The 24,171-nt window shown below is 42.9% G+C and overlaps 1 protein-coding gene across 1 annotated transcript in view; it reads right to left on the bottom strand.

Moving 5' to 3' along the window:
• Window positions 1-208: 208 nt before the first annotated feature.
• Window positions 209-24,171, bottom strand: part of rasgrf2b (Ras protein-specific guanine nucleotide-releasing factor 2b) — a gene marked incomplete at its 5' end in the record, with an annotated part of 36,390 nt that continues 12,427 nt past the window's right edge. Inside the window, 27 exons of the mRNA XM_079221984.1 lie at window positions 209-348; window positions 800-868; window positions 962-1,079; window positions 1,184-1,263; window positions 1,513-1,710; window positions 1,967-2,051; window positions 2,701-2,804; window positions 3,340-3,400; window positions 3,992-4,104; window positions 5,181-5,287; window positions 6,006-6,095; window positions 6,894-7,019; window positions 8,834-9,291; window positions 12,000-12,248; window positions 12,612-12,694; window positions 13,149-13,285; window positions 13,672-13,738; window positions 13,821-13,981; window positions 15,174-15,292; window positions 15,392-15,501; window positions 15,607-15,800; window positions 16,998-17,077; window positions 17,184-17,300; window positions 17,866-18,002; window positions 18,132-18,221; window positions 20,522-20,669; window positions 23,094-23,200. Of these exons, the coding sequence (XP_079078110.1) occupies window positions 256-348; window positions 800-868; window positions 962-1,079; window positions 1,184-1,263; window positions 1,513-1,710; window positions 1,967-2,051; window positions 2,701-2,804; window positions 3,340-3,400; window positions 3,992-4,104; window positions 5,181-5,287; window positions 6,006-6,095; window positions 6,894-7,019; window positions 8,834-9,291; window positions 12,000-12,248; window positions 12,612-12,694; window positions 13,149-13,285; window positions 13,672-13,738; window positions 13,821-13,981; window positions 15,174-15,292; window positions 15,392-15,501; window positions 15,607-15,800; window positions 16,998-17,077; window positions 17,184-17,300; window positions 17,866-18,002; window positions 18,132-18,221; window positions 20,522-20,669; window positions 23,094-23,200 (3,501 nt within the window). The 3' untranslated portion in view covers window positions 209-255. The remainder of the gene's footprint in view (window positions 349-799; window positions 869-961; window positions 1,080-1,183; window positions 1,264-1,512; window positions 1,711-1,966; window positions 2,052-2,700; window positions 2,805-3,339; window positions 3,401-3,991; window positions 4,105-5,180; window positions 5,288-6,005; window positions 6,096-6,893; window positions 7,020-8,833; window positions 9,292-11,999; window positions 12,249-12,611; window positions 12,695-13,148; window positions 13,286-13,671; window positions 13,739-13,820; window positions 13,982-15,173; window positions 15,293-15,391; window positions 15,502-15,606; window positions 15,801-16,997; window positions 17,078-17,183; window positions 17,301-17,865; window positions 18,003-18,131; window positions 18,222-20,521; window positions 20,670-23,093; window positions 23,201-24,171) is intronic.

Genomic DNA, 24,171 nt, shown 5'->3' with positions numbered 1-24,171 from the left:
TCCTCTTGTTCTCTTTGAAGACAATCGATCCAACGCTGCAACAGCCTCGTGCTTCTCTTGTAAAAGCGTGTTTCCCCCCATCCTCATACTTCACTCTAAAGATATCTCCCACTTCAGTCAGTATTTCTCTTATTTCCACTCCCACGTCGTCTTCAAAAACTCTCAGCTTTCCTCTTGATTGATGAGATTGCGTGGGCGCGTTGCCCTCGGGGGTCCAGGTTTGGCAGGTTCCCACTGGCCGCAAACAGCTGCAACTCAGGCAGGAAGCCTGGGCTCGATCTTCAGCGAGAGATCATACAGTGTCTCTTCGTCCATGATGAGAGTTTTATCCAGAAGGTACTGGGTCACCTGGAAAGAAAGAACAAAGAGTTTCCAACCTGCAACACACAGCGTGTTTACAGCTACGGCTTCCTTTTGTTCCGCTTGATTCATCTTTAGAGTTACATTGATACACAGAAGCATGAATATCTTCCACAGGCTCAATTTTTTTTAGCTCCCAGAAACATATCCATTATTTTCAATAATACTTCCACAACAGCAGCAGAGACCTGCCCTTCCATAAAGGATCCATGGTGTCGTCTTTACTCTAAACTCACTTCTAAACTCTACGATTTGGCTTCTTAATTTCTTTAGTTTTATCTAGAAGATTCATTCTTTTGAACCTCTGTTTGTGATTTTTTTAAAGCGCTTTGTAACTATGTTTTAGTGAAGTGTATGATTTGTTATTCTTAAAATGTACTACACATTCAATGTTATTGTTCTTGAAAAATGAAAGGCACCCCTATTTATTTTGAAGTACCTTGGCTTGATGCTCTATTCTGTACGGGGCCTGCTGAAACTGTCGGATCTCTCTGATGATGTGGGATATCTAAAGAAAAGGATGAATTTAAGTTGACAATCAAGGTCAAAGTATGCATGTACAGATGATTTGCATGTTTTTTTTTCTTATGCATGTGCCTACCATCCTCATTTTGGAGAAGTTAACAAGACCTTCGTCGGTGAAATTGGGCCGTCCCTCCTCAATAAAGGCCAAGTCAGTTTGATACATTCCCAGGTACGGCACACACGGAGGGTTGCAGCTGGAGGGAGAGAGCGAGAACAAATAGTGTTTCACAGATCGTCTCAAAGTCAGTAAAAGCACATGTTTTGTTTTCATGATAGATCGTCATTTGCAATGTCTCACTTTTTCAGGGTCTCCCTCAGGTTTTTAGACCGTCCCTCGGTGGACACGGTCTTCTGCAGTTTGTCCATGAGGGTTTTAGCCTGGACAGGATCACCAATACGCATTTAAAAATCATTAAAAAAAAACAGAACGGCTTGGTGGAGACACACTATCTGATGAGTGGATGAGTGTTCATCAGAATTGAGCGAACAGTAGATACTAAACATTCCATTTGAAGACGTTACAGAGACCAAATAACTTCATTCTAACCCTCTACGCTTCGCTAAACTTTACATACACTTTCTTTTTATGGTTTACAGAGAGAGAGGATTGACGGAGAACTACTCCACCTGTTTGCTGACTTTAGCCCAGGTCTTCTTCAAACGGTAGATGGCGCTGCGATTGAGCGCGGACGTGATCTCCAGCACGCCGTTGTAGTTGTTGAGGCAGCGGCAGATGTCCGCCACGGCAACCCACTTTTCGATGGAGTTGGCCCTCGAGCCCACGTCGGTGTGGGTCATAATCTGGGACGCCACCAGGTTGCTCATCTTCAAAAGGAAAAGAAAAGAGGGTATTTAGGATGAGACAAGAGAAGAAAATAATTGAAATTAGATTTTGACTGCAGCCTTATGAAAAGTGACTGATAAATATATAAATAGAATAAAATAACAACATAGCAAAGTACATATATATATATATATACTACATACACATTTGATTTATTCACTTATTGCACTGGATGAATCAATCATTTCACACGATACACACATTGCACAGCACCAGCAGTGTACTGAAAGAGCTTACATCATTGAAGTGTTTAGTAGTTTTCATGATGTATGGCGTCCTCTCCGTCTTATCGACCTTCATCCAGCCCAGACCCAGGAACTCTCTGAGAGTTGGGACACAGACGTGGGATGTGAAGTCCGAATGAGATCACAAACGCTCCAACGAAGCACAGTAATCTCACAAGATAGTAGCTACATTAGCTAAAGCCTGGGACTTAAGGATATTATCACGTCCGCAGCAGCGTTTGATGACATTACTTAAACTAATTAAGCACCACCAGTAAAGACGGATGTCTCACGAAGGCTGTTGAAGTCGACTCGCTGTTGGTGTCTTGCATTACCGTCGAGCCAAATATCAAGCTTTGAGAAAATACAAGAAAAACATTTACATCTTGTATTAACTATTTTAAAGCAAGCTCGCTGTGTTTCCTTGTTAATTCAACTGTTCTTAGGCGACGTTTCTTTGAGATACAGTGAGTATCTCCTGTGTTCGGTGGCATGGATAAATATGTGTAATTATAGAGAAGACGTACAAACACATTTACACATAAAAAAAACTCTTCTTAAGCAACCCAGTTTAGAAAATGAGCAGAAGAGGAAGCTGGGGGGGAATTAATGTTAGTGAAAAATATTTCCAGAAGCCCATTATCAAAGAATTTAATTACTAAATGCGCTAAAATGTTATTGCAGGTGTTGCAGATGTTTCTTAAAAAGCTCATCTGAGGTGAAAATGCTATTCATGAGAGGACTGACTCGTAAGGAATGCTCCTGAAGACGATGTGATCCAGGAGGGTGATCTGCTCGGCCAGCTCCATCGCCGGCAGAGACTCGAAGCACTCTGCCTTCGGACAGTCGGCCTGAACGGAGAGGAACAGAGTCGTGAACCAACGCGTTTTCACACCACAGATAACGAGGAGATATTAATATCTGATAAAGAGACGGAGGCTGAGTGATGAATATGTTTTACGACAGTTGACAGTTCCCTGGAGACCTTCACAGGCAGGAGGTGTGTTTACCCCTCCTGCCTGCAAGAGAGAACAGAAACAGGAAGCCAAGATCGTAAACCAGGGACACTCATGACATGAACATTAGTATTTTAATCTCTGAGAACTGGTAAAGTATTTGGAGGTAGGTGCATATTTATGCGTAAGTACCAAGGGGCACTGGCCTCATAGAGGTAATCCCATAATATCCAAACTCAAATTAGAAGATGCATCAATCAGCCAGTCTGCAATAACAAGAGGTTTACATTGTGCAGTAGAATTTATTTCCTCTGCAGTTTACTGCTGCTCCATTGATCCAACAGAGTAATGTCCTATCAAAATGCTAACACGATGTTTGCAATGATGCACTTTAAATAAGTGATCAGAGGATTTGATGTGTTTTCCTCACCATCTGTAAGATGTCCTCTATCCTCAGCTGAGCGTCCTCCTGCTCGTCTTGAGAAAGGGCACTAGGAGACAGAGTGAAATAGAATAGATAACAACTGAATAACATATAGGAACAAAATGCAAAGAACAGAACAGAATAGAACCGAACATACGACAAAACAACAGGCTAGAATAACACATAGTGTAATATGACACAAGACATTATAATACAATAAAATAGAACAGAGGAGAATAAAACAGAACAGAATAAAGCAGCACTGAATAGAATAGATCAGAATACAACAGGAAATATGAGTTAGAAAAGCTCAAAACCGAACATAATCTAACAGAATAGAACAGAACCGAATGGAAAAGAACACGGTAGAACATAACAGAATAGATTAGAAGAAGGAGACGTTTTCCTGATGGTCGAATAATTAATGGTGGACCATTTGATGGCAGAAACTATTCAGCTTTTAAGTGTTCATATTAGCATGCTAGTACATGAAGAGGGAAAATTGTGGGACTGAAGGCAAAATGAGATTCTTTTTTTACAAGTTTCTGTTTCTGCAGGCGGCATGTTTTGATGTATTTTGACGCATGTGCGCAGCAAGTTGCGGTCCAAAGATGTTGGTTTGTGTGCATATGCGTGTGTGTATTTGTGTGTGCGGCACCTTAGTATGTTGGCAGTAGCTTTGCTCTCCTGAGGCAGCAGGTCTGGGTCTCTGAGCACCTCCCCAAGGAGACAGATCACCGACATCTTCAGCTCCCCGTTCATCTCAAAGTCCTGAACACAAACACAAATGGATGAAAGTGACACACAGTGTGTAATGTGTTCTGCAGCACCATGCCTCACTTCAACTGGTACCCTAACATTAACCTATACTGACCCTCTTGGCAAACCCAACAGAACTACAGTCTTCTTCTCTCAAACTCTAATTGGTCCTCACAAAGAATGAAATTATGGCATATTTTTTATTTTCGACCATGATATTGATATCTCTTGTATGTATTTTCTAAATACCTTAGACATAATTTAATTGGATGTGTTACATATACATGGATAAAATAATCAGATAGGAATGTCTGTTTGGAGCTAATCCAGAAAATGGATGACCCAATGTTACCACGGTCCCACATTGATGGGGGGAAAACATTTCAAAAATCCAATACGACTGTAAATGATTTGCAGCACGGCCCTAGCGGCCTACCACACCATTAAAGGGACAGCTCCGACAACACACACATATATCGACATATGACTTAACACACTAGTCCGACTAAGCATCAGTCCCTGCTGTTTGATCCGATGTCCATTCCTCCTCCTGAACCCTCTCATTTCAGCCTTCACACCTCCTATTCATCCTCCTTTTCCATTTTCACTCCCATCCCAATTCAACTCTTGTTCAAAGGTCAGTTTTAACAAGCTCTTTGGTCTTTGCCCCCCCCCCAGAGAGGAATGTGAGTGGGTGTACAGTATGTGTGTGTTTGTGCTGTTTCTTCGTTAAAAAGCCAACCAAAGATGGCCTATCATGACAGCGTGTTGTGTTATTGAAGAACAGTCCATAAAACAGATCAATGCAGTTAGACCTCTACGCTGGGAGTCAAGCAATTACCGTGATATTCACTTCATTAGAGGCAACACTGGCGGTTTAGCAGGAGAGTAGGTGGACTGAGGCTGGTTGTCCAATTGATACGCAACAATATTCACTGTGTTTGTGTGCACATGGCTGTTTACAGGCTCAAGTGAAGGCAGTGGAGCAGAGAGAGAGAGAGAGGATGCATCAGACACCTGCTTTAATGAAACCACAGACTTGATCGCCCCAGCAAAATAGGGGACCACACACACACACACACACAGACCTGGGAGTGTTTGGAAACCCAGTGCCGCAGCACGTTGAGAACTCTGTTAGTTGCAGCTCTTTGGATGATGAACTCTTTATCACAAGTTCTTTCAGAGCTAGTAAACACTGGAGGGAAAAGAAAAAAGAGACGGAGAGAATATGTTATTGTTGTGTGATGGTGGTATAACATTTTTGAAATATGATCTGGTTTTAGATGTCAGTGGTTGAGACGTTTTTGGGGAAATTATTAAAAGTTAAAACGATGCAATCCAAAAATGCTTCATTAAAAGTATTGCAATCTTTTACGGAAGTAGAAGTATAGAAGTATTCGCAGAAAAATGCACTACTTTGAGTTTGAATATGTCAAAGCATCATGCAAACATTTTTGCCCAAATTGAGGTCCTGGATGATCCGCAGAAAGAGAAAGGGAACCTGCTGTTGAAATGTTGAAATATAACTTTCCAATGCTTTGATTATCAGAACTTCTATTAATCTAGATTGTGTTGAGGTAGCAACAGAACCCTGGGAGTCTAAACCATGGACAGGTCTTCTTTGTCAATAGCAGTGAAATGTTTTATAGTTTACAGGTGGGGCTATTTTGACTAATGCACTGTAGGTTATTGCAACATTATATTTATATATATATATATATATATATATATATATATATATACACGTAAATATGTACAGATAGCTCCCATTTTTGGATATGTTTTATCTTTAAAGTGCCATTGAAAAACACATCTTTTCTTTATTTGAAAGTTGTGTGTGTATGTGTGTGTGTGTGTGTGTGTGTGTGTGTGTGTGTGTGTGTGTGTGTGTGTGTGTGTGTGTGTGTGTGTACCTGGTGGTGAACCATGTCCTGCTGCTGCTGTGGCGATCGCAAAGGCTGAAGCCGGAGAGACTGGGCAGCGGGAGTTCTCCCCTGACGGGACTGCAGACACACAAACACACAATTATCATCAACGACAACATTACTGTTATCATCAAAAGTCGACACAAGTGAATACATTCGTACAAACAAAATGAAATATGATTGCTAACAAATTAAAAGAGATCTTTTGTGTTATAAATATATTTTTAACTTATGTCAAATTGCATACGATCACCCTTTTCCTGTATCAACCTAATAATTAACCAAATATTTGGTAGTTGCTAGGGAACATTCGGATGAAATATATATATATATACATATTAATATATATTATTATATTCTTATATATATATATGCCAATATGGCTACGACTATAATCACATTTTCAAACCAGTAATTTGCCTGTTTGTAGAAAAAACACAAATATACATATGTGTAGTCCTGTATGTGAGAGCTTATTATGGAAGTCTTTATTGTTCCGAAAGAAAGTTCCAATATTCAACATTGTCATTGTTGTTACAGGCAGATTAAAGACCATAATTAGACTCCTGATTGTTGGCAAGATTTCCAAAAGCCACAGGAATCCTCACTGTGATCATTTCAGTCATCACCGTTAATATCCCCAGTGAAATTACCATCATTACCGCTCAATCAAGCAGCGATAATATATGACCGGGGTCTGGCTATGTACAGGATGAGCTTTATATTGAGCTGCTGGGCCAAAGATGTCGGCCTCGGGGATATTTGGCTGGCTCAGAGCACTGCCCGCTGTGAGAGCCACCAGCTAAGGCACTGTGGTCTAATCATGAGTGATAAAACCACACACACACACACACACACACACACACAAAATGGTACCTCCAGGCTGCCTGTAGCGGAGGTGTCGAGGTGTGGAAGGTGAGCGGCATGGGGACATGTCTCCTGCTTCACTGCTCTGAGGAGACTCTGGGATGATTTTCTCCAGCGATACCGACTCCAGCAGAGCTAGACAGGAGGAGAGAAATGGGACAAGAATAATGATGATGATGATGATGGCGATGATGTTTATGGTCATGGTGGTGGCCACGACTGCAGCTGCTCGTCTGGAGAGGAGAACTTTATTGCACTTACGTTCACAGCCATGCAGAGATCAGCATAACCGGAGGATATCATCAAGACTTGTATTATTATTATTATTATTATTGAAGTAAATCCTCCAGGAAGAAATGGAAAACGTTGAGAGAGGGACATCTGGAACACCCTGCTTAGCCTGCTGCACACGTACACATCTCCCATAGTTGTACAGTTGGCTTTAGATCTTGTGGCGGCGAAGGCCATGCATGGCAACCAGTATGTTTTCACGCTCATCAAACCAGTCAGTGACCCCGTGTTCCCAGTTATGGAAACGTCTGCATTCAATATGTTTCCACGCTCATTTATGTCTCCTAGTGATGGCTTAGCAGCTACACCGCATGAGCACACTATCTTACACAAGTTGTGTGTGTGTGTGTGTGAGTGTGTGTCTGCTAATGAGAGTGTAACTGCAGCTTGTCCTTGCTGTGCTGCTTTGGATTCCCTGACACTATCTCTCTCCGGTCGGAATGACCTGTTTAACACCACAATTAGAAGATCTGAGCTTGTGCGGCGGGAAGCCAGCTCAGCTGACTGGAGCGCACAGGCGTGAGGAGATAATGATGTTTCACCAGGTGCCTGTTCTGCTCTTACAGGGAACACTGTGCCATTTGAGAAGCGAGCTCCAGCCCTTCACGAGCATCTCGCGACGCAAATAAGGCTCTCCTGCACACTGAGACGACATACAGCTGAATGAGCTAAGCACAGAAGCACAGAATTGAGAGTTTAAATCATCTGTCATTCAGCTGACAATAACTTTACCTTGTTTTACCCTGTTGATGTACCCGCTAAATTTTGAACTAGATTTTAACTCTTTGTATGGAAGCCCGTTTCCGCACACCAAAAAAAAAAAAAAAAAAAAAAGTCATAATAATGAGATAGAAAGTCGAAATTATGAGATAAAAAGTCATAATAATGAGATCAAAGATCACAATAATGAGATAGAAAGTCATAATTATGAGATAAAAAGTCATAATATTGAGATAAAAAGTCATAATAATGAGATAGAAAGTCGAAATTATGAGATAAAAAGTCATAATATTGAGATAAAAAGTCATAATAATGAGATAGAAAGACATAATAATGAGATAGTAAGTCGAAATAATTAGATAAAAAGTCATAATAATAAGATAGAAAGACATAATAATGAGATAGAAAGTCAAAATTATGAGATAAAAAGTCATAATAATGAGATAAAAAGTCATAATAATGAGATAGAAAGTCGAAATTATAAGATAAAAAGTCATAATAATGAGATAAAAAGTCGAAAATTATTAGATAATAATTTTTTGCGGCGGAAACGGGCTTCCATACTTTTTATATCATTTCTAGATGCAGGTTTCCAGACAAACATCCAACATGTGCTATGTAGTGAGATAGCTCATCTTGCTGCAGTGACGTAGAGATGGACGCCAATGAGTGACAGTACACAGTGACATCACTGTCAGGTTAAATGTGCAAAAAGGTCGCCTCTTACCAAATTGAACCACATGTCAGTGTGGTCCGAGGTGGAACCGGATTCAACCGGAAAGAACAGTGGAATACAGCTTTTGCATCATTATTAAACATATCCAGACCTGATGTTCTGTCCAGTGTGTGTGTGTGTGTGTGTGTGTGTGTGTGTGTGTGTGTGTGTGTGTGTGTGTGTGTGTGTGTGTGTGTGTGTGTGTGTGTGTGCTGTAATTTACCCCTGCGGATGCTCCGCCTCAGTTTGCCAGAGAAAGGGTCCACCTTCGGCACGTCCTCCCCCTCTGCAGTCGGGCAGGGACTTTGGTCCGGGGAGGAGGGAATGGGTGGAGCTTGGTCCTGCGGTGACTTTGAGCTGTTGGGCGGGGGAGAGGTGGAAGAGGGAGGAGGAGAGGAGGCTTGGGGGGTGTGGGCAGACGTGGGGCTACTGGCGGCAGACTGGGAAGTGCCGTGGTTGACGCTGGAGTTTAACAGAGGACTGGTCAAGTCGAGCCCTCCGACTCGGGCAGTGATGGGGGAGTGGAGGGAAAGCTTTCGCGTCCGGACCGGGGAGGAGGTGCGGGACTGGATGGACAGAGGAGGAGGAGAGGAGAACTTGCGGCACAGACGAGGAGATTTCTCGTTTATGTGCTCGCCACTTCGGTTGTTCTGGTTTGTGGCAAAGAACAGCTCCAAGGACCTGAATGGAGAAGGGGGAGCAATTTGTTATCAAGATCAGAGGATATTTTAAAAGGATGAAAGGAAAATGTATAATTGAAGCAACGCAAAAGAACAGCTTGTTTGTGTGTGTGCCTTTGGGTGTTAAAGTTTCAATAGCAAAGTCAAACTGTCAAACAGTGGTTCTGTATCAGAAACTATTTCTGGCTGAGGAGCAAAACCCTGTATTCAGAATTCATGAAGAACTTGAAAACAGAGACTCATGGGAAAAATTCTATGTAGCATTTGGAGCATTTAGCTAATGTAGTTACCCAGAGTGACTTATAATGAGTGGGCACAGACAGTGCAGTCAGAAAAGTATTAGAACAGAGACACCATACGTATCGTGTTGGACCGAAATGAAATGCTATGAGGAAACCGTTCTGACTTTCAGCTTTCATTGTAAGGGAGTTTACATCCACATCAGATGAACAGCGTCGGAATTTATCCATTTAAAGGATCTACAAAGCTTTTATTGCCTCCAGTCTGTTCTTCAGCAAGTTAAACATATGCTCGGTTTGATGAAAGTGACTGAACTTGTACGCCGTTTGGCTCTTCCTTTCTTTCCTAATGTTCAGGATCTTTGTGCTGCTGCGCTGAAACTGTGGAGCTGTGTATGAAAAGGGTTCAAACGAAAACTGTTCAGCAAGCGTGTATGTGAACCCCCTCGAAAAAAACCTCAAAGCTGAAAACATCCGCTTCATAGATTAGAATTTGAAAGAAAAAAAAGAAAAAAATCATCAGTCTTTTATTGCGGATCACATTTGCAGAATTTAAACGCCTTATTTACCAGGCGATGAACGCGCAACAGCTTTAATCAACAAGCATTTCATGATGACATTAACATTGAGTCGTGTGCGCGGAGCTGCGTCAAGGGAGGAGCAATCATGCATAGATGAAAACACATCCATCATTTATTCACACAAGTCAGTTATTCAGCAGGAAATAGAGGAGCAAATATGCATCCCAGATGGAAAGATAGAGGGAGGAAAGATGCATGAAAAGCAGAGAGGAGGAAAGCTGAAGAACTTTGAAGCAAGCGGTGGAAGATGCTTAAGAGGAGGATATAAAGCAGACTCGAGAGGGATCGCTATGAATACAGAGAGAGAAAACGGCCTTGAGGAAAAAAGATGAGATGGACAGACGGTCAAATGAGTGGTACTGCACCCTGTAGTTAGAGGGGACATGGAGAGATGGACGACACAGAAACACGATTACATGGATGACGGCGATGGTTGGATTGAGACGTGGAAATGCAAAAATCAGGTGATGTGACAAAGACAGAAGATGATGGAGGGACGATGGATGGAAAGGTGTGTTTAAGGAGGGGAGGAGGCAGCGTGTGGGAGACAAATCCAAAAACTGATGCGGACAGCTGTGTTAAAGTGTGTGAGTTTCACTGTGTGTGTCCACAACAGTGAGAGTAACAGGAAGGGAGAAAAATGAAACGAATGTATCTACAAAAAGAAGAAAACTAAGGCACATTTGAACCCCCTCCCCCAAAAAAACAGGTTCACTAAAAGTTGGAAATTGCCGTGCTCCAATCAGTCAACAAATGTTCTTTAAAATAAAGAAAAATTGTAAGATAAAGCACTTTTAAAAGAGCCATGAACACACAGCCATGCGTGCAGCTCTGTGACGCTAAGCTGAGGCATAACAGAGTTTTGTGCTTAAAGCTCACATCAGTATGCTGGAAAGTATGCATGTTTAAAAGGCATATTGTTTACCATCTTAGTTTAGCATGTAAGCAAACAAATTTGACCTGATGGAGTCTGTGCGCGTGTGTGTGTGTGTGTGTGTGTGTGTGTGTGTGTGTGTGTGTGTGTGTGTATATACAAACATATATGTATATATATATATATATATATATATATATATATATATATATATCGATGGCCGAAGAGCAAAACCTCCTTTTTTATGTGTGTATGTATGTGTATGAACCGTATATGTGTATGTATATACACATATACATACATGTATATACTCGTTGATGGAAGAAGGAGAGAATAAAGTGGAAGGTTTGACAGGAGGGAAACTTGAGCTGCTCATATGCCGACATCGAATGACATTTGGGGAAAAAATTAGGCACAACCCGTTGAAGGGTTTAAGACAGGGGACTTGCCCCACACACACACTCTCCCTCTACCCTTCCTGCACACCTCTGGTCTCTGGATGAGTCCTCCCCCGTTCTCTCCCAGTGGAGGCAGCCAGAGCCCACAGTGAGTGAGGCTTTACATACAACCCTGCCCTCGGGGAGAGGAAAATACAGAGCTTTTCCAGTTCAAAAGGTAAGTTAAGTAAAGCCGCAAATTATGATGCAGCCAGAGAGAGAGAGAGAGAGAGAGAGGGAGAGAGAGAGGTCCTCATCTGACACACGGCATATTCCAAATGTCTGTGCCAACAACTCTGTTGAAGCATCTGTTCTGCTGGTCTCCATACACAGGCTGGTATGTAATTCAGCCAGTATGCATTCAACCTTGTGAATAGAGTCCAAAACACAGACCCACATCTGACTTCATTATTCACAGTTAATACCAAAAAGCCACAAAAAACCCTCTCAGAACCCTCCTGTAGTGCACACACCCGTTCTGGCATGTTTCACACACTGATACAGGCGAAAGCAACATGTTTTGCGTGAGCCTTTTTCTCTGTTTTTGAATGCGTATTTGTGTGTTTGCAATGTATGACCTGATAGGTATGGAGGAGAAGGGCTTCTTGTAGATGTCGGCCAGTTTGCCCATGACCACCGTTGCCGTGGTGAACATCCTGTATGTGTGCAGGAAGGTGTTGAGGAAGTCAATGGACAGGAAGCGCAGGTCGGTCAGCCTCTCCAGGAGCCGCTCCACGCTGGCATAGCGGATCTGGGGGACCTTGCAGGAGTTGAGCGTCTTGCTGAAGCAAATGTCAACATCATCTTTATGGAGACGCATATCGGATCTGATGGACACAACATACACGCGCGCGCACACACACACACACACACACACACACACACACACAACCGAGCATGGGTGACTAACCAAGGAAAAGGTTGTGAACGTAACTGAGCCAAAACAAGCCAAGTGAAAAAGAGAAAAAGCAAAACGAAAATCCACATATTCCAAAGAGGGAAGCTAAAAAAAATAAGAGTGGACGCCAAATACTTTGAGCAGAAATGAACATTGAAAAAAAAAAACATAAAGTCTAACACTGTACATCAACACAACTGGGTATGCTTCAACATATATGTTACAACACTGGCGTAAGGAGATGGTTGCTCCTCTTCACACACACACACACACACACACTGTATATACTTACTTGATCATATTAGGCACAGTGACTTTAGAGTTCTCCTCAAACACACTGGTCATCAAGCCATTGCAGCGGATATTATCTATACACTACAGAGACGTAGAGGAAGAAGAAGATACTGTAAGTCCTCAGAGAATAAAGTGAAAGAATGAAATGTGAGATTATTTGTAAGTTATTTTAAAGCAGAATTTAAAGCAGATGTACATGTCAGAGAAAAATACTTTTTTCCCACTCATTTGTTTATGTGTGTAAAACAAATGCAGAGAAATATATTTTTTGTATACGTCTGGTTGACAAGGAATTGAGAAAAAAAGAGAAAAACTGTCAATGCATTTTCTTTTTCTCAGATAAGAAGTAATCCAGTGTGACATGCTTGCATGGTGCTACTCTGTTTGTGAGCTGAACTCGGCCCCTGGAGGACTGCACCCGTGTCTGTGTTTACTTATCACTAAGCCTTCTCAATGCCCAGCGGAGACTGGCTTTCGCTATTTGAAGGTTCTTGTTATTGTGTGTTTTGTATGTGTGTGTGTGTGTGTGTATTACCTGGCTAATATCACTGGTCCATGCCGCCTTCTCCTGCCGCGACGGTGCCAGTAACACCACGGTGAACGGAGGCAAGTCCGAGGGCTCGACTACCAGTTTAAAGTCCAGCTGGCCGAATACCTGACCGCCGGCTTTAGCTGTGTGATACAGAGGAGGAAAAAGAGTTTTTAATATGATAAAAATAACTGCTTGTGCTTGTACATACACACACATGGAGGGTTAATTCAGTGGAAGGTGTGCACATGCATGCATGTGGTTGTCTCTGCTCTGTTCCCTATTTCCAAAAATGAGTGTCGCAGAAGAAGAATGGATAAAGATCATCAATGTCAAAAGATCGGAACCTGGCATTTAAGGGGGATGAGCGTTTGATATTTAAAAGGAAGTACTTTCCGGACACGAGACACTTGTCTTCTGACACCTAATTAACCTCCGTGAGTGGCGAAGGGCCTAAATGAGCCAATAAGAGCTGCCTGTGTGTCGACCAGCGTATTCACACAGTGCATCACGGATGTGGCAAACTTACCCTCCTCATCGCTGGCGTCTGGTTCCTCTATGAGTGTGCAGTCAATCAGGGACAAAACCCCACCTTGCTGCAAGAGGAATAGCACATTTCAACAGTAGGTTTTTGTTTTTTTTGTGTGTGTGAATTTCCAATCTGAAATCTCCTCTCACCTTGAGAAGGTGCAGTTTCCCCCCAGAGCTGCGTGTGCAGACGAGGAAGTGTTTGGTGAAGAGGAAGCACTGCCGTTCCCCTTCCTTCTTCAGAGAGAGAGCCCCCAGACGGACCTTACTGAGCTTCCCTCGCTCCACCGACGGCAGCTGGATCAGAGAGCCTGAGGACCGGGAGGGGACGGGGCACGGGATTACATTACATTTCATTAAGCCGACGCTAAGCCGAGGGGCTGTGTTTTGGTTGGCATCTGCCGTGGCACAAAAACAAACGAGTGTAAAACAAAAAAGAAACATTTCCGAAATGCCCATCTTCGCACACACACACACACACACACACACACACACACACGCATTTCCTGTGTGTGAAGGATGTCGGAGAGGAACGCGAGAGGAGATCATGACAACAGGCACATTCAGAGAAACCAGAGAAAGACGAGCAACTGTCAGGGGAAAGACCACGAGACAGAGCTAGGTGCAGAAGCTCATTAGGGTTTGCACACGGTAGCAATTAGCGCACTTCTTGTCACACTGGTACAGATACGGTTCATTAAAAAGTATCAAGGCTTTGCCGGCTTTGGACCAGTGCCTTTATTGGACTGACCCTCCAACCACATGTTGCATGAAGCAATTGCTGATGAATACAGTACGCTGATTCATGCGCTACATCTGAGGTCAAGTGGGACTTGGTTTTGTTGGATTAGACAGGAAGACTTCCCAGGAAGAACATGAGAACTCGTAGTGGCTTTAAATCTAGAATATTACATTACAATGACCAAACGTTTGCTGGAATTGGAGACGGCACTGTAAGAGCTCAGAGGTTTTTCATTTAGTGAAGGGGATGTTGGTGTAGCCCTTTAAACCCTAACCCTAATAACCCTAACCCCTAATCCTATTTATTGTTTGAGTTGTGTTTAGAGGTTGTACATCGGGATTATATATTATTGTAGCCCTGATTTTTATGTTTAATTTTTTTTTTGGGGGGGGGGGGGGGGGGATTTATACCATGATTTTTCTTGATTTTCCTGATATAAAAGGGTCCCCCGATTGGAGGACCCTAGGGCTCAACAGGTTTTAATCTGACTGAAATTTGCAAAAAAAAATTACATGAAATGTCATTAAACTAAATAAGTGCAACATTCAATTTTGAACAGTTTGGGAACAATTCATTAGGACGATAGTCTAATTTAAATTATGCAAGAATAATGACTTTGAGCAAGCTCTGCACCACGGGGCAAAGCGCACATAGAGACAACCAGTAGAAAGTATTACAGAAGTCATGATCCAGTGACCGAGCTCCACTGTGTCTGTGCCCTCAGATCTCAGGCTGGTCTTACACAGCCGACGAAGACTTACCCTGCCTGACGAAGGTCTGGCTGGTGTCCAGCAGGATGTCACAGCCCTCCACTATCATCCTCTCTATGGCCAGGTTCTTCCGGATGTTCTCCGTGTCGCTCACCTCGTCGTGCATCACTCTGACCACACGCAAAGCGGCGCCAGTTAGCTCAGGTTCGCAGCATCAAAATACATCAGAGGAAGTTAATCATTCTGACAGCTGTCCCTGGGACACGCACCTGGACAGTTCCTCTAATTTGGACTTGGCGAATTCGAGACTCTTTCGTTCCACGTGCTCATGAGGCGTGTGTGCCAACAGCTCGTGCAAGGTGATGATGTAGCGGGGAATCTTGTCGGGGAGAAGAAGAAAAAAGGTTATTGAAACGTAGACATTTGCATTTGTGTGGTGATGCGTTTGTGGAAGCTCTTGAGAGCTTGGTGCCCCGTGAGCTACCTGGAACATGGGGTACGTGAGGAAGGTCTCGAGCATCCTTCCCTCACAGGCAGCGTTAGACTCGTACTGCTTCAGCAGCTTGTCGAAGTCTCTGTTCTGCTTACAGTTGGCCAACACCTGCAGGCTGTACTGATGGTTACGCACAAACTCCTGATAGATGTTCAGCATGGGCAGCAGGATGTCAAATAGGTCAGCTAGAAACAAAACACACACACACACACTTGCTATACAGTATACATATGCAAACCACATGACGGAATGCAGTTCTCGAGTATTTGCCACCAGTTGGTTTCAGCATTATGTTGCTATAAAAACCCGCAGCACGCTTCGGAGCGCGGTGCCATTCCCCACGGCCGCTCACTGCGTTTACCTTCATTAAATGGCCTGAAAACACCAAGCTGCCACAGCACAGCCATGCAGGCCGCTGCGCTCATCAGGCTGCATGGTTACACGTCCATATTCAGGTTTTTTTAGGTTTTTTTTTAGAAAAGAGGCTCATTACAGCCTCGATTCCAACTTTCTTTTCAGCACAAGTAAAGCAACTCATGTTTTGGCCTTGAAACACATTGCAGTGCAAACGCTGTTGTGCAACATTAATTACTAAACTGTAAAACATTTACGAGATATATTAGAATTATTGCTCATATAAACGGTTTCACCAAATCAATGTCTATATATCTCTATTGCTCTCTCTCTATATAAACGTACATAGTTTGTGTATATATATATATATATAAATATATATATACCGTACTCTATATATATATGGGCATGCTTAATTAATGCTGTATGGGAAGATACATATTTTAATAGAAATACAAGCACAATTAATATAATCTTAATTGAAAACAGTACAGAAATGTATTTGAGTTAAAACACATCGTCGATGGAGATCGACAAACAGCCTCAGCCTGAAGTGAAACATGGCGTCAGATAGGAGTGTTTAATCAGTCGAACCTTTTTTATTTTTATTTGTCACAAGTAATTTGCTGTCGTGTCTTTCAGCAGTCTGTCGCCTAGGTTACGCTTTTCTGTGGAGGGGGCTTCTGTTTTAGGAGGTCAATTTGTGGGATGCCTTCTGGTCCAGGGTGGCCATTGTCTGTCAAGACAAGGAGTGTGCTTGTTGCAGACTGAGATAGGGAACTGTGCGTGTGTGTGTGTGTGTGTGTGTGTGTGTGTGTGTGTGTGTGTGTGTGTGTGTGTGTGTGTCTGAATGGGGCAGTAAAACGACATGACTGACGCTTGAATGACACAAACTGGACCACGGAAAACCTGGCCTTGATGTCACTGGCTGGCTGCAGAGTGGATGCACATGGTGTGTATTGGTGTGTATTGGTGTGTATTGGTGTGTATTGGTGTGTATTGGTGTGTGAGGCTAAGTAGCAGCTTACCCAGCACCAGAGTTGGCCAGTTGGCTATCCTCGCCTTCAAGCCTTGATGGAAAATCTCATGTAGGAACATGATGGTCTCACTGAAGACACAGTGTGAACCCAGTGTAAAAACACAATTTACCAAGAAAATATATTTTTTTTTTATATCCTCAGTATCTCTCTCTCTCTTCAGTATAATTAACACACCTATTGAGGAAGATGCTGCTGACGTCGTCGTGGCTGATGGTGGGTTTCTTGGAGCTGGCCGCCATTCGCAGAGGTCTGAGGAAACAGTTGACTAGGATGTAGAGCTGGTGGACGTACCTGTCATCACACACACACACACACACACACACACACACACACACACACGCACACACACACACACGCACACTATGTGTTAGAAATGCAATTGTATCTTCAAAACACATGCAGTACACGAGCAAAAATATTTATTAGTAGGGTTTTGTAAAATGTTGTCTTCCAGTTCAATGAATGTTTTTATTAGCTTCTAGCTGAGCATAATGAATAATGAATGCCTCTCCCTGTAGTGTCCCTTACAAACACATTACTGATGTGAAAGTATATTTTTACCTCTCCAAATAAAGATTTGCAACATAAGCTTCATCGATCAAAATAAATGTGTTTTTTCCTCTAACCATGATTGAGTTCATTTGAATTAATGTGCAGGAGGACTGGCACATATGTGTAGAATATTCTGTCATTTTATATCATCTACCACGATATACTGTATCATGATATAGAACCGTTTTGGAAAATTTGAAATTAGAAACCATTGATAAGTGACATATAGGATGGGAATGTCTGTTAAGCTTGACAATAATGGCATCTTTTCTAGTGTCTGCTCCTCCATTCAGTATCGACATACTCCGTTTCTGCCTCCACCATGTTGAAGACGATCTGGTTCCTCTTCCTCATGCTCTCAGCGTGAGGAGAGCAGATGTAGTCCTGAACGATGATCTTCCACTTCCTCCGACAGAGCCAGCCCCGCATGAAGCTCTGCACCTGAAGGCGTACGTGCGATAGCGGCTTAGACACACACTGAGCATGCAACGCAACACTTGCAAGAAATCCCAGGTGAGACACCAGGAGAGAGAAAAGAAAAAAACTGGAGAAATCAGTAGAAAGATGTACCTTTTTGATCTTTTTGATATCCGGGTCTTCATTTTCATTGTTGACATGGTAAGGCCGCATTCGCTCCTTAGTTTTGTTTAGAGCTATAATCTTTGGAGAGAAATTCAATCACAAACTAAATTAGCATAATGTGGGTGACAAACGACATAATAAAAACACATATGATAGAAACAATGAGGAAGTGATGCGATGTGATTCATGAGGATATTATATTCCAAAAGGGATTAGACGTGCAGTGTGTGCACACAGTGAACTGTTGACGTGTTTGCACCAGATAGACGTCGGACTTCCTCATCTTTGACAATTTGGTGGCTTCATTCAGAAAGAGAGAACGACGGCGGAGGGCAGGGCTGCTATCAGCAGGTGACAGTCAGCAAATTAAGCCTGAAGTGCATTGTGGGGCACGGCAGGTACCGACAACCATCGTAGCTCTGTAGATGAATAGATTTCCAGCAAAAAACAATCTATGGAAACCATAATATCGCAGCCTTTTAAAGAGCAAGTCTATCTAGTTATACCAGTTCTTTTAACATTTTTACCGCCATGAAATACTCGCTTCAGTCCGATTAGCCTTTCGACATTTACTCTCTGCAGGTGAAAAAAAAGACAGACGTACATGTGACACATCGCAAAGGGAATACACCAGGGAGACATACAACTCAAAATGTTATTAATGTAGGAGAGAGAAAAAAATCTCATTTCACATAGTAAATCTAATAACAGGTAGCAGCGCTTCTCTTTAAATACCAGTGATGACTAACTTCAAACACAGCTGGTAAAAGGTTTTCTTTCCTGGCAACGCCGTCTTCAGAGGAGAAATGAACCCAGCACAGGTTGAGACTTTCTCTTGTACGATATTACTTATTTGCTTTTGCTCTCCGGCCGCTCGACGACACAGATAGTCGATGAGCGTGGAAGAGGAAACCGAAGCCGCCTCCATCCACGCGCTTTGGTCCTCATTTTCTGGTTCACCAGCGCTCTCATGCAAATGGCATTGGAGAGGAGCCGGTCTGCCAACTGTTGACAGTTACAGTGGCTAGTTGGTTTAATTATTCATAAACACACACAAACAAACAAGAGTGTGTTTTAATGAGATGGATCACCAACTGCATACTGGCTCTCAAAGTGTAATCCTTTTTCATGAGCAGCCCAACTACACAGGCAGATGTTTTCTAATATAAAACGTCTTTCGTTGGCATTTTCATTATCAGCATGGCTCCCCGTCTGCCGCCAAAGAGGCGTAATCACGGCGTGTAGCGAGGAGAAGCGTCCATACGGAGAATTACAACAAAAAGCAGCGTAACAGGCTAATCCATTAAACATTGTGTTGTTTCTTCCCGGAGGCAGGAATACAGGAAGATATTTAAACAAGCCATTATTGACACAGATGAGCCAAGACAGAATTGGAAATGGCGGTGGAGCAGTGATTTGCGCAGATGTTAGCAGCTGGCACGACGAGAATTCAATTTCAATCAAGCACCTGTACATAAACAATAACTGCAGAACCTTCTGGTCATCTATGTGGCACAGAAGAGAACGCCTCTTATCTGAGACACCTAATGATCTGGGAAATCTGAGGAAAGCGCAGATTAGCAAGCTTTTTTTTATTTTAAAGTTCCCTATAAAGAAATATATATATGTATGTATATATATTTTGGTTCAGTTGATACTTCTTCAACTAATCAATAGCATGAAATTGGTGGTATTACCGAGACCGTTTTGTTCATGCAAAGCCGGTCAGATGGACATGCAGCACAGCAAGCATACAATTCAACACAGACAGGCAGACAGACAGGCAGGCAGACAGACAGACCGTGATGATGTAAATGTGTAAAACAGTGACGTCAGGATCCAACGTAGGCTCACTTATTGTTTACTTCAGAAACGATTAGAGCTATTGATCTAATTACCATAAACCAATAATTACCTGCTGTCGTTTGTGTGCGTGAGAGAGAATTGTAATTAGTTCTGATTAACAACGTTGTAGAGGTCACTTGTGTGTTTTTCCCGTCTGATATATCGCGCCGTGACGGCAGACCGGGAAGGTGTTGCGTTCGATAAGCGTAGCTGTGTTTTTTTGGCAGCTGTTTTGTTAGGAAGCTGATGGGCTGTCTCTTTATTGAGCCGTGGGCTTTTCCTCCTACGCTCAGAGCTGAATAAGCACCGTTCACACCCACTCCTCCGCTGCAATAAACGCAGCTGTGGGAAGACGGACACGCAGCATACCCATATGGATAGATATACACATAGATACACATGTACAATGCTCAATGCTGGTCTGCTGCCTCCTGCTTTGTGTCCCCAGGGAACGCAATTTAAATCCCACATGCACCAGTCAAATACCGAACGGACACCTTGCAGGTGTGCAGGTGTGCGTCAGCGGGCCGTACCTCTGACTTGAGCCTCTCGATTTCTGTGCCCTGATCTTCCAGCTGGGTGCGCAGCTGATTGGCGGCCACCTTCTCCGTCTCCACGATCTGTACGAGGTGGATGTATTTCTGCATCAGCACCTCTCGTTCAATGATGATGTCAGAGTAACTGGAAACCAAGAGAAGTCCACAAATAGACATCAGTTACACAAAATATGTCATATTTCTTGCTTCTTTTTTTCCCCATGACGTTATACCAAATTTCCATGACCAAACATTTTGTGAAAAAAAAGTGATAAAATGTAGTATTTAAACTAACAATGAGAATACAAAGCATACAGTAAACCTTAAATGGCACAAATGAATGAGACAATAGTTTGATTAAAATAATAAACATTTATATAGATGCCTGTATGTATGCCTGCTTATATTTTGAGCTTCTTTCTTTTAAAAGCATATTCATTATTTCAGACTCAGCGTAAATGAACGTCATGAACACATGAATATAACATGTTTCCATGACTTTTCCAAAACTTTTGGGATTTTATTTTTTTCAAGGACTTTTCCAGGCCTGGAAATAACCATTTTAAAATCCCATGACTTTTCCAGGTTTTCCATGAGCGTAAGAACCCTGTCTGTAAACCTATGTCTCTGTCCTCAGTGGCGTTGGAGAAGGTGATGTCACATGTTTTAGTGCACCCATCTGTGTTTGAATCAAATCCTGATGTGTGATTGTTTGGTAATGTTGCCAGCACTGTAAATAAGTCACAAACACACAGTCCTAATCAGGCAGATTCAAATGCCTATCATAATAACTAAACTATCATATTTTTGTGCTTAATTTGTCTGTGTAGTTACTGTTTACACTAAGGTAAGGTCTTTTGCAGTTTTGGGCCTATCAACAACAAATACATCTAGATTCCAGGCATCTACAGCTGTTCCTACTGTGACACATCAAAATGTCCTTTCCCAAAGAAAAGCCTCTTCACTGTAATGGTCCTGCACAACTTCACATGTTCTGGCTGATTGAACGTATGCTTAGGGTTGGACATGCTATGCTGGGAGTCAGGCCATCCCTGTTTAAACCTGACATTACCATCCATCTTGGGCAAGTTGTTCTCACACCAATGTCAGATAATGCAAACCTTTAAACCATGACGCTCTACCTACCCCAAAGCATCAGTTTTACACGTGTCAGTGTGTCAATATACGCTCATTACATTTTCAAAACAAACTTCCATCTTCACAGGAAGTTAGCATTAGGCAACAGACATTAGCTTCACTGCCTGACTACATCACATCACTACCCTAGACTGTATATAAGAAGTGAAAGAAACCATCGTGATGTCACCCATTGGTTTGTGAACTGCCATTTTAACGCCTCGGGTTCTCCATCTTGAATTACGGCCGTCGCCATGTTGTTTTTTTCCGCAACCCATGAACGGAAGTTATAATTTTTTGAATGTGGAGAAGTGACGTAGAGACGCTGTAATATGGTAGCGGCAGAGACCTGTCAATCACAGTAAGCTCGCCCGAAAGCACACTCCACTTTATGGTCTATTTGACTGTAAAAGGCAATAATTTACAATATGAACATCATGCTGTGTTGAAGAAGCCTTGAAACTAGAGATTGAGACATAAACTCATGTTTACAATGTTTACTGAGGGAATAAATCAAGAGAGAAGTAGAGTCACTTTCTCATAGACTTCTATACAATCCGACTACGTTTTGCAACCGGAGGAGAATTGATGCACCAACTGTTTTAATACTGACACGTTGTAGTAGGATTTGCATTTCAGTGATTGGTTTGGGGCCAGAATTGAGTGAGGGGACAGCTGGAGATATTTCCAGAAATCTGTATATGCCAGATTGTGATGTCGTTTCAGATATCCATATGGAATCACACAGGTCCCCCATATGCAGGATTCCTGCTTTAGCCCACTGATATTAGCAAAACATTTGTTTGGGACTATTACAATCTCAAACCATATACTAATTTGGACGTCAAAGAGGGGTTACTATGTAATATGAATCAGTGAAAACAACTAACAGAGGACTTTTTTTTTACCATATGAATCATTCAACACATGTCTTATATTATATTAGGAGCGGTGCCGGAAGGGACAGTGGTAACATATAAGTTATATAATTTACATTCCTTATAAGTATTGTTGATAAATGAACCCTAACTCTAATAAGTGGTGGAAATAGCACAGGGAGGAACTCCTGGAACACGACCAACAAGTCCTCCATGATGAGGCAGAGTTTGAACACTCTGGAAAAGACATATCCATCTCCCTGGCAGAGGTGGCACAGGTAGTCAAAAAAATTGGATGCGGCAAGATGCCACAGGGGGATGAGATTAACCCAGAGAGGTTAAAGGCTCTGGAGATTGTTGGGCTGTCTTGGCTGACACGCCTATTCAGTATTAGTGGAGTGGATTTGGGGATCTCAGAATTGCATCCCTGCTCTTTGCAGACAATGTGGTTCTATTGACTCCATTAGAACAAGACCTCCAGAAGTGTTTCAGTATTGTTTGGAGCACGATCAGTTTCGATCAAAATACCCTTCATGCAAAAACTAGGTGTGTACCTTCCCTGCTGGATGGCCTCCACCCATTCATCGCACTCGCTCTCCTCATCCGTCCGAAGCTCCAGAGGCTTCTGTCCATCGTGACCAAACACGATGAGGAAGTAGTGCTGAAGAGAGAGACATGAAGAGAAAAGATCCGTTTACATTTGGGGCCCACGACACCCGAACACATCTACAACGCCACCGCTCAGTTGTGCCAACATTGTCATGCTACGGCACAAGACGCGTTGGTCGGCCCTTTGAGATGCGAGCCACAGCTCATCCCACATATGGCACCCGCATACGGAAACGTGTCTTTCAACTACGTTTGCTTTTCACACTCTTTTCTTGCCCAGATTCATCCCGTATGAAGTTCCACAGACCTCACATGAAACAGGCAGAGCACACAGACACAGAGTGGGGGGGGGGGGGGGCGGGGGGGGGGGGGGGGGGGGGGGGGGGGGGCTACAGAGTGCCTCCCTTCTTCACCAACCCATCATCATCATCATCATCATCATCAATTAGCCCCCTCCCCCTCCCATCTTTCATATTTCCTGTCTGTCTCGTTTATTACTCTGATGAATTTTCCGAGCCTCTGCCTTCGAAATACTTCCCCACGTTTACATGAAGACACATGCCGATGCCACACACCAACACACTCACACACACACACACACACACACACACACACACACACACACCAGGCATTATGTGATGCGATAGAAGCTTTTATCCAAACGGTCAAGTCCTGGGGCACTGGGTTACCAGAAGAGGTGCTATTCTTAGTCAGAGAAGACTGAGCTCTGCATGGACTTTCTCTCTCTCCTCCTCCTCCTCCTCCTCTTCCTCCTCCACCTCTTCTCTTCTCATCATCCAACCACCTCTCTCTCTCTCTCTCTTTGCACTTCACCTATCATCCCACTCCGCCTCCTCTGCCCGGCTCGAATAGCATCCTCGCGTCTCTTGTTGTCGAAAAACCCCACACCCACTCCGCCTCCATCCCCACATCCCTTCATACTCCCTTTGTGTCTCTCTCAGTAAGGGTTCGGTGAACCAAACTGAGACCAGAGGAGAGACGTTTACCCTGCAGGAGGACGCA

This window comes from Taurulus bubalis (genome assembly GCF_910589615.1).
Source record: "Taurulus bubalis genome assembly, chromosome: 8".
Taxonomy (NCBI): Eukaryota; Metazoa; Chordata; class Actinopteri; order Perciformes; family Cottidae; genus Taurulus; species Taurulus bubalis.
Note: the sequence above shows the minus strand (reverse complement) of the source record. Positions and strands in the feature narration are given on the sequence as shown.